Here is an 11,128-nt window from a genome sequence, read left to right on the forward strand (position 1 = left end):
GGAGACTGGCACATCTGGGGTTCAGGAAGCACACTGGGTGATGTTGAACGGGGTGAGAGGGCTGGAGTGGGGTCCCTTATTGTCAATGAGATGAATTCCCACGGCTGTGTAGGCTGCCCTTGGGAAGAAAGCCTGACCAAGGATCCATGTCCTCATTCAGGTTTTGAATGTGTCTAGCTAATCCTTGGAGATCTTCAAGAGAAACACTCAAATCCACGAAAGGAACCCCTTCCCCACCCTGAAGACTCACTGTGCTCCAAGGACATGACAACCCTGCCTAAAATAGGGGCAGTATCAGCGCCATGCAAACCTGTTCTGAGAGGCTAGGAGAGCTATTTTAGCAGCCAGGCTGCCTCCCAGCCAGTCAGATAGCAGGGAAATGCATGGGGGTGCTAATTTCCAGAGAATATCAGAAAGCACCAGAAAGTGGGGCAGCCACACAGTGGACCAGCATTTCCCCCTGACTTCCTGACTACCCCAAAGAACCTCACCAAATGGGAGGGGCTGTGTCAGCTGCGCCAGGACATGCAGAGCGAAGGCAAGGAAGCCAAAAAATTGCGAAGGGGCTGTGGCTCCCATGCCCCACTACCACTAATTCCCCTAAAGCCCTGGTACAGGAGAAAAGACAGACTCCTGTGGCATGGCGATATAGTTACCTTTAGAGAAGCTCCCTTGTCACCAGCAAAATGTGACCTTCATACTTTTCTTATCTTAATATCTGGATAAACATTTGTTGTGCAATCACACAAATAAAGGTTCTAAGGGTGAAATGTGGTGTGTCCAGTAACACCACGCAGCTCTGAACCCGGGCACCAGAAAGTCCTTTTGGCTCTGGAGATGACTTCTCTCTCTCTTTACCCTGGGCACCAAAATTAGCTTCATCAACCTCAGCCAGTGCTGGAGTGAAGGCTGCCATGCTAAAATAGTATCCGAGAACTCTTGGAAACACAGGAGAGAAACACAAGGTTACGGTGGTTTACAAACACTGAAGAAAGCAATTTCACTGGAGTGCTTCTTAAACCAAATAGAGAGGGAAGGAGCATTATTGGGGTTTAGCCTGAATCTTCACAGAGTGAATGATATTCTTCTAGCTCCCTGAATTCTCCACATGGCATATTTTATATACCGTGATATACTCAATTAAACATGAGTATTTTCATTCAGAAAAATAGTGTAGAGGTTATATGTTCATCAAAGAGTGGTTATCAAATGATCTGTTTTACTTGCACGGTCCTATTATTTCTAGAACACTCTGTAGAAACATCAGAGAGTCCCAGTTCCCCATATATTTGACCGTCCAGAATTGATTTTTTAAATTTTGTTTTGAAGTTCTGAAGAATGGGCCCTCGAACAGCTCCTCACAGGCACAATTTTCTGCTGTTTCCACGTGGAATTCATAAACAGAGACAGCAGCTGATTTTGTGTGCGCACAAAAAGCCATTCTTTCCTGCAACTGTGTGTGACGTATTTTCCAGGACAATCTTTCTCAATACTCCAAAGTGCTTCAGCAACAGGAAGCTGTAAAGGTAGGAAGGAGGCCTGTAGATATTTGCTGTAATTACTCATTAGTAATGAGAGTAGTTAGCATTGAAGTTTGAGTCACCCCCTTCGTGCTCATGCTCCTTCATTAGCTTATAACAGGTGCCCAAGAGGACACCTGGGTCCAGTTGTAGCTTTCACTGCAGGTGACATGGTTTGCTTCTTTTCACAGCTCAATTTCTCAAACATAAAATTAGGATAATGTGTTACCCTTCCTTCCCCCTGCCCTCTACCCAGAGGCAGTCAGGACAAATCTTATTCAAAGTGGTAACAATATGAAAAATTTGTATCAAGGGTAAAATATACATATTTGTTAATATAAATAGAGCATCAAGAGACAGAGAGAGAGAGAGAGAGAGAGAGAGAGAGAGAGAGAGAGAGAGAGAGAGAGAGAGAGAGAGAGAGAGAGAGAACTGTACGACTAGATACCCAGCACAGTGATTTAAATGATTATTACCAAAAAAAAAAAAACATACACTTTAACCAATGTATTTTTAAAGGATTTATAAAATGCTTCTGAACACAGATTGAGGCCATGTGTCCCCTTATTCATAGTGAGCCACTGACTCCCCACACTCATAGGTCAAGAGCAGGGAGACTCAGACTGAAAATGAGACCAAAAGAGTCAACTAAAGCTGTTACAGAATTGATGAACTTCTAAAAAGACTATCATATCAGCTGTACCCCCACCAGCTGTGGGCAGCCAACATCGCAATGGGGGTTAGTTAACCTCCAACATTACAAGTGTGAGTACAGAAAATGGAGTCATTTTCCCACTCGTGTGCTTTATTATACAGCTTCATCCAATAAAATCTGTTATGATTCCTAGCACTAACCTCTCAGGTTTGAATTTTTTATTCGAAGGTACCATGGATATGGGATGCAGAAAGTCACTGGAGGAATATAAGAAGAGATTTCTAACAATCCACTTCCTTGGCTTTGTAAAATTGGGAAAACGCCAGATGGGGGCATGGCAAATCAATATATATTTTTTAATGGGGTAATTTTCCTTACTGACAAACCACCTTTGCTGAAATATCTTTCCACACGAGAAAAGGACCTGCTTCCCAGAGTCATTATCTCACATAGAAGTTACTTGTAACTTTAAAACTAAAGAATTTTTCCAAGTGAAGGGGGGAAAATGTGCCTCCTGGGAACATGTAAAGGCTCTGATGGTCATGTCATATTATAAGTTTGCTGATGTACAACTGGCCCCTGGAAACAGTCTAAGGAGGTCAAGCAAACTGGTACTCTTGAGAATACAGGAGAAAACAAGACCACTTAGAGGTAGATAACATTCTGGTCCATTCCACACACCTGTCTTCTTGGCTCCAGAGAGCTCACAGGGCCCCGTCACTCTTCTTGATCTCACACTTGCAGATCAGTTCTGTGGCTTTCCATAGCGGGACCAGACCATTGGTGACAAACTGCACCAACCTCTACTTGAAAATCACAGATACTGGCACGCCATGCATGGCTACCACACACACAGTGATATGCAATTGCCAATATGGCTTGCTTCTCTCTGTGTTATGATATGTTCATGCAATTGTGTTCTACAGCACTGGGAAAACTCAACAAGCCCTTTGAGGTTCACAGTGCAGAGGCCAATGGTGTGATGGCTGTGAAAGCTTGGGGCTCATCAGAGAAGGGCTCTATAAAAACGCACCATACTATTATTGCAATGATCATAGCTATTCTTTATTTTCCCGTCCATTCTCTCCTTCCTGTGCTCACAATTTCAAAAGATCAAAAGGGCCAGAGGCAGTCTTATGCAACTTGATTTGGAGATGGCTCTCCAGAAGCCACGGAGGAAGAGCTTCCAACAGGTTCTTCTGCACAATGGAGTCTGAAGGTTACAGGAATTACTTAAGTCTTGCCACCTGTTAAGAGTGGGAGGTGGAAAGCTTGGAACTTCTTGGGGGCAGTAGAGAACCATCTCCTGACAGAGTGGAGGAAAACCCATGAAAAATTAGAGTTTCCAGGGCTTCCAAGTCTACCGTTCATATCTTCAATCCCTGTCTGCGTGTGAGGTTCCATACAAGTGATGAATCGCAAAAGAGAAAAGTAATTATAATAATTGTAAATACAACAGCAAAAGCAGTTATCATTTATAGAGTACTTTCCATGGGTTGGGCATGGTACTAGATACTTTATAGATATCTTAGGTAAGGTAAGGCAGTGTGGATCACTAGTTAAGAGTACTGGCTCTGGGGAAATCAGCTCGGTGCTTTGTGTCCACCTAGAGGGGTGGGATAGGGAGGGTGTGAGGGAGACGCAAGAGGGAGGGGATATGGGGATATATGTATACGCATAGCTGATTCACTTTGTTATACAGCAGAAACTAACACAACAATGTAAAGCAATTATACTCCAATAAAGATGTTAAAAAATAAATAAATAAAAGTTTAAAAAACATACTAACAACAACAAAAAAAAGAGTACAGGCTCTGGAGGCATTCTGCCCCATTCGCATCCCAGCTCCACCCATACTACCTATTTGACCTTTGGCAATTCACCTTTCTATACTTTGGCTTTCCCATCAGTGAAATGGGGATAATAACAGGGCTTATCTCATGGGTTGTTATGAGGATTAAAAGAGTTCACCCATGGAAAGCTCTGAGGACAGTGCTTACACAAATAAGACTAAGTGTTTGAGTTTTTTGTTTCGTCCTATTGCAGATATAAGGACACACACATTCCTAGTACCTAAAAAGACCTCCAATAACTGTTTGAGGATGATAGAAAACATGAGGATAATATTTCATGGCCATTTTAAGAAGCAGTAACAAAATGAACCACACCATACATATATACAACGGAATATTACTCAGTCATTAAAAAGGAACAAAAGTGTGCAATTTGCAGAGACATGGATGGACCCAGAGGCTGTCATACACAGTGAAGTAAGTCAGAAGAAAAAAATGAATATCGTATAATATCACTTATATGTGAAATCTAGAAAGATGATACAGATGAACTTATTTGCAAAGCAGAAGTAGAGACACACACATAGAGAATGGATGTATGGATACTGGGGGAGGGGGTGGAGGAAGGGAGGGGTGGGACGAACTGGGAGATTGAGATTGACATATATACACTACTATGTATAAAACAGGTAACTAATGAGAACCTACTGTACAGCACAGGGAACTCTACTCAGTGCTCTGTGATGACCTAAATGGGAAGGAAATCCAAAAAAGAGGGGATATATGTATAGCTGATTCACTTTGCTGTACAGCAGAAGCTAACACAACATTGTACAGCAACTGTACTCCAATAAAAATTTTTTAAAATTACTAAAAAGAATGAACCACACCAGAACTAAGCCTGTGCAGGGCACTCAGTTCCCCTTCCTCCCATTACTGAGGGTAGACATGTAGGTGGACAGACAGGTGGGTACAGGTAAGGTTAAGCTGCACTACAGAACCTTTACTAGATGTACACACCAACCTCCTCCCCCATCTCCAAGACAGGGAGAGACACTGGCAGTGAAATGTAGGACCCCTCTGAGACCTGAATAGTAAGATCCTAAAAGGTAAGGCACTCACCAAATCAGACATCCAAGAGCAAGGGCTTGCCTTCTCCAGATCACAGAACTTCTGAAAGCCTATTAGAGCTGAACTGACTTCCCTTGGAGAAAAATATGCTTTTATCCATAACACCAGCAGCCAACTTCAGAGGCTCCTGGACCACCCCTCTGAATCCCATTCACAAAGCCCAGATGAAGAAACTCCCTGTCCCTTCTTGGTCTTCCTAGAATCATAGCTATCTCCACGATTATCCTCAGTGGGACCAGAATCTCTATCCCTAGCCTCCCTCCGTGCCCCTCACCAAAGCGAGTGTACAAAGAAGAGTAAACATTCAACTCTGGGGGCTCTTCTGTCTATGGTGTCAGAGAACACCACAGGGATACCCTTGAACCCTCCCCCCCCCCCCACTTTTCATTACTCTCATTACCCTCAACACTGACTCCCTCTGTTTGACCTCCCTCAGAGCCAGTCTTCATGCTGGTGATCTAGGCCTACCCTGTGTGATTCCAGGGAAAACCAGGAACCCATTCTCCCACTCCCCAACACACAATACTTTTCAATAATTGTCTGTGCTTAAATGTATAGTTATTGACTGAAATGCTATTAAGAACTTCTTGGACTTCCCTGGTGGCGCAGTGGTTGAGAGTCCACCTGCCGATGCGGTGGACGCGGGTTCGTGCCCTCGTCCGGGAAGATCCCACGTGTCGCGGAGCGGCTGGGCCCGTGAGCCATGGCCACTGAGCCTGCACGTCCGGAGCCTGTGCTCCGCAACGGGAGAGGCCACAACAGTGAGAGGCCCGCGTACCGCAAAAAAAAGAACTTCTTATCTTTAGCTTCAAAAGATTTGATCTCAACAGAAAAGTGACAGGTAAGCTGCCAGCTACTGTAATTTTAGTTAAGCTTCCTTGTGTGTCCTTCCCCTCCACACAAACAAAGTAAGCAACTTGAAGACCAGGACCACATTCCCTTATTTCTTAATATCTCTTTAGCATTTTATCCAAAGACGGAGTAGGTGTTCAATACACATTTGTTGTCTTTATTGGTTTACATCGTGAATAGCAGAGCTGGTTTTCATCACGAAACTAGACATTGGTACTGGGGAGGGTGGGGGTAAAGGGTACTGGGGACCCTGAGAGCAAACATTGCTAACTTTACAATATTGGCAAAAGCCCTACCTGCTATGAACTATCAATGATGGTCAGTACCAAATACAATAGGGAAGATTCATTAGGCTAAAATGAAAACACATGTTGGTATGGGACAGAACTGAGGAAAATACAAAAAAAATAAGCCAATACCACTGGAGAGATTTCCTGAGAAGCAGAAAAGCCTAAATCTTGAGATAATTAATGACAGCAAATATTTTCAAATGTATTGGGCTGAAATCCTGGAGCACTAAGAATTATCTAATTGGTTCCTTCTATTTGTAAACATTTTACAGAATAGATTCCTAGAAAGTTGAGGATCATCCTACACACACACACACACACACACACACACACACACACACACACACAAAGAGACACAGACTGACTTACATTCAAAGTGAATTAAACAGTTTTGTTCTCATGGTTTTCACTCCTAGTGAAAATGCCAACTTATTCAATACAGGAATCAATCTATCAATAGTAGCTGCTTGAATGTCTCTGCTGACAGGTAGTTCTCTGCCTCATAAAGCAATTTGCTCCACTGGAGAATAGTCCCTGCATAAAATAATTGTAAGCTTCCCATCAGCAATGCTGAAAAAAACCTGTAGTCATAGCATTCTTTTGAACTTAATGAAAGCTGTGTGAATTAAATTTTATTCACCTGAACCTATAACGTGTTACATCAATTCCTTATCACACCTGCATTCTGGTAATGCAATTGGAAAGAGACATCAAATGTTGAAGGAATATTTATAGTATATTTAAATTGAGGAAAACTGTCCAGCAATATTTTTGCCTTCCGAATAGAAAAAAAGGTGGGCTTTGATTTTATTTTAGCAGAGGAACCATTACATCCAGTTGGCAGGGGGAGACAGAGATAGAAAACTTATGATCTGCTACCCCTGATCTTCCTCCCACCGAAGGCCCCACACTAAGCAATCGAAGCTTTCTGGAAAGCAGCTCTGAGCTGGGTCTGGCTTTGGGAATGGACTTTGATCCCTGATTATCCAAAGATCCAACTTATATTTACCCAAACCACTCTCCAATCCCCATGTACCTAAGAACTTCCAGACTATTTTCTCTTCCAGGGAAGGGGCTCAGAAATTGTTTTTATCAGGAAGTGAGTAGCCCAGACACTTTCTAGCTCTTCACAGAACCAGGAACCCTGATTAATGAGACCTTCACTTCACTCCTGACAGATGAGTGCAGAAAGTGAGTGAGTGCAGCACCCTTAGCAAGCTTGTTTCTGGCCATCTCTGATGTCACTAGGAATGCCCACCACGGCTAAAAGAGCACACTCTGAAACCCAGTCGGCCAGCCAACGTTTAGAAAGCAAACTCTTTTTTATTAAACATTAACATCTCCATCGATGCGTGAACTTTCTCGAACAAAATAATCCTGTCCACTTCTTGCAAGACTGTTGTTAGAAGGAACATTGCTAATGTTCCATGAATCTGGAATTTTGGGGCAGAAATGGCTCTGCAGAACCAGAAGAATCACATCTTAAGAACCTATACACAGAATCCTAATCTGAAAGCCCCCATAGCAGGTGTCACACCGAACTTGTGAGGCACTCTGGCAAAGCTAAGGACCGCCGCTTACGTGACACACCAACTTTCAATGCATTGGTTCACATATTTGAATTTCACCTTGGTCCTGCAAGGAGCATGCCCCCAGCAAACAGAGCCAGACTAGAAAAGTAAATACGTCTCAAAACAATTAGCCCAACATGAATTGGACAACCTTTCTTAGGACTCCAGTTGGTGAGGGACACACTGTTTGCCCTGCCAGTCTGCGACATAAAACCAAAGGCAAGGCGCAGAAAGTAGACACGCGGGGCCACCGCCTCTAGCCTCCTAGGCATCTCACAGGCAATCCCCACAGTGGTTCTTAAACCTGCCGCTCTAGTGAATAATTTGGAGTCTGATTACCCAACTTTTTCCTGCTCCGATTCTGGCTCCCTCTATCTCTAACGAAAGAGGCACTACAGCCAGGTATGTCGAAATAGTTCTGCCCCTACTCCCAAGTTTCTTGCGACGATTAACATACATAATAGCACAGGACCCGCGCAAAGCCGCGCGGGAGAAGCTGACACTTCACACATCTGTCAAGATTACCATCAGGCCCCACCTCCGCGATTGCAACATTCACCGATAGGCATCACACTTGTAAAATGCACAATAAGTTCCCTCGCCGGCTCCAGAGCCCAGCGCGCGCAGAGGAGCTGACTATAATTTTGTCTTCTGATCGTTCAATCATTATTATTGGCAGGCTATACTGGCTTAACAAAATGCGTTGGAATCTTCAAGTCCCTTCCCTGCTTCGCTGCCCTTCAAAGACACAGGACTCCTGGGCTGCTCCGAGGCCCCCGGGGGCGAGCGACGGCTGCAGTCTCAGGGCCCAGAACGGCCAGGGCAAGGCTCCCTCGGCCGTCTCAAGCCTGGGGGCGCCACCGTGACGCGGGAGGGGAGCCGCGGCCGCAACCCGGGAGCCGGGCTCAATCCCCTCCCCCCAGCGATCCGAGAGCGAAGGGCCCGGGCGCTCGGCCAGAACGGGCTCGATTCGCTCCTGTTTATCAAATCCTTATCGGTGCCCCGAGGTGGGAACCGCCGCTTTCGACCAGAGGATACACGGTTTCTGGCTCCGGTCCCACAGTGGAAGTCGGAGCAAGAGTAAATCGACCCAAGCACTGAGCTCTTCGGGCTCCCCGGCTCGAGGCCAGTCACCCCCGCCCATCGCGGCTGGGTCCCCATCCCCGAACCACCGCACAGCCTTCCAGCAGCTGATCTCCCGCGGCTCAGGCCCTTCAGCCGGCCGCGCGTTCGATTACAGTTCTCCGCACACCAGCCCCGCCAGCCGCCGTCGAATACGGGGCTGAAAGCTCCAGCCCGCGGGGCAGCACGAATGGAGGTTGGGAGGAGAGGGGGGTCAGGCGGCTAGCCACGCACGACTGCGGGAGGCAAGGCGGTTCCCACGTCTGCACGCCACGCCGTGCACTCTCACCCTCGCCGGGAGAGGGCAGTGAGGTTGCCTCTCCGCTAGTGCCGAGAGGCTGGCGAGGGCAGGCGGGCAGATCGTGGCTGCCCTTCTCTGTCCTCTTGGGAGAGAGACACCGGGACCTGACGGGAGCGCCCGGTGTCGCCATCCCCTCCCCACACACCAAGACACCTGCCTCCGCGAGGCAGCCCGGCCCACTACCCACTCTCCCGCCGAGGCAAGATGCGGGATCAGGAAAGGGGCTTCTCCCATCTTCCGTGGGGTCTGGAACCCTGGAGTGGGGCCCTTTGCTGCGTCCTGGCCGCTCTGCTGGGGCCCTTACCAGCGCCGCGCTCCGCCTCCGGCCCCTCGCCAGTCTGGGGAGCAGCACGGGCAGAGCTCGTTTGGAAGAACCCCAAGGGTCCCGAGGAAAAGAGAGGAGTGAGTGCTGCCCCTCATGCGAGCCGTGAGAAAGTCGAAAGTTGACCTGAGCCGAGTCAACCAAGAAACATTTCAACATGCTGGCCGCGGGGGTTTGGTGCGGGGGTGGGTTTGGGGGGATGGATTTTGGAAGGTACCCCGGGAGCACCTCCGACCTCTAGGGCCATCTCCCTCGGCCTCTTGGCTTCGCTGCCCGCGCTGATTCCCGACTCCTTCGGGCCACAGAACTCTCAACCGCGAAACCGCAGCCGCGCGTCCCCAGACGGGGCACCTGCCCTCCCCTGCCAAACTTTCCAAATCTATCCCCCGGCCTCAAAGACCGCTCCACGCTCCTCTCCCAGCGGTTCGCGGTCGCGCCGGTCCCGCGAAGCCCCGCCACTCCCACCCCCACCCTGAACCAGCTCCGGACGCCCGTTTACCTTTTTTTCTCCTTGTCAGCTGTCATTGTCGCGGGGGCCCTTTGAGACGCCGAGCACCTGAGCTCCAGGGCCGGTGGGGGCTGCCGCCGCTACCTTCGCTGTGGCCCTAGCCCACTCCCGGAGGCCCGCGCCCGTGTTAAAGGTCCCGAGTGCTCGCAGGTCCCGAGCGCCCGCACAGCCAGGTGGAAGTTTGCGGGCGGCTGGCTAGGTGCGGGGGAGGGGGGGGGAGAAAGGTGACGGGGAGGAACCTGCACGCGGAGGCGGGGTCGGGGAAAGGAGTGGGAGGAGGCTGTCACACGCAAAAGAAGGGCAGCGAGAAGGGGGCCGAGGTTCCCTTTTCCTTCGAAAAGGAGTCAGGAGTCACTCTTCTGGGTTTTCAAAAAAGAAGAAGTGGCTCAAACGACGGGAGTTGGCAGAGTCCGGGGCCGGGAGGACGCGGAGGCTGAGATGACCATACAGTCTCAGGACACTGCCGAGGATTGTACGGCCGCCTCAGGAAAGCTGGGGCGGGAGGCGACTGGCGCCGGAGCTGTGCGGCGGACCGCTCGCGAATGTCGGGCTCGCGGGGCCGCCAGCCCACTTTAAAAACTCCGGCGGCCCGCGGGGGGGGTGGGGCGGGCGCGAGGGGCGCGGGCGCAGCGGGCGGGGGCGGGCTCGCGCTAGAGGGCCCCGCCCCGCCCCGCCCCGCCCGCGCCGCGCGCCCGGGCAGCCCACGGCGTCCCGGCCAATAGGGAAGCGCGGCCGCAGCCTCTGCCCTGACCCCGGCCCGCCCCACTGCCCCCGCGCTCCGCTCGGCTGCGGCCCGTCCGCCCCGCTTCCGCCCTCTGCGGTTCCAGAAGTTGTTTATGAGGTCTGCGGGGTGGCGGGGAGCTAGGAGGGATTCCGCACTGGGGAGGCGCACCGTAAGTGGGGCTAGGCGGCAGCGAGGAGTCGGTCTCCGGGAGTGCTGCAGGAGCGGGAGTGCTCCCGTGCGCTGGCGTCCTCCCACCTCTGCCGTGGGATCAGGGCACAACCGCGAGCGCCGAGGGTCCCGCGCTTCGCAGAGCCGCTTGGCGGTGCCGCGCTCCCGCGT

The 11,128-nt window shown here is 49.5% G+C and overlaps 1 protein-coding gene across 2 annotated transcripts in view; it reads right to left on the reverse strand.

Moving 5' to 3' along the window:
* Positions 1 to 10,620, reverse strand: part of EPAS1 (endothelial PAS domain protein 1) — an 88,978-nt gene extending 78,358 nt beyond the window's left edge. For both annotated transcript variants that reach the window (XM_049696371.1, XM_004264992.3), the window contains exon 1: positions 10,057 to 10,620. Coding sequence is in view for 1 of the 2 variants with exons in the window: in XM_004264992.3 (XP_004265040.2) it covers positions 10,057 to 10,082 (26 nt within the window). In the remaining variant the exon portion in view is untranslated. The remainder of the gene's footprint in view (positions 1 to 10,056) is intronic.
* Positions 10,621 to 11,128: the final 508 nt, after the last annotated feature.

The sequence above is a fragment of the Orcinus orca genome, chromosome 13, assembly GCF_937001465.1.
Source record: "Orcinus orca chromosome 13, mOrcOrc1.1, whole genome shotgun sequence".
NCBI classification, from domain to species: domain Eukaryota; kingdom Metazoa; phylum Chordata; class Mammalia; order Artiodactyla; family Delphinidae; genus Orcinus; species Orcinus orca.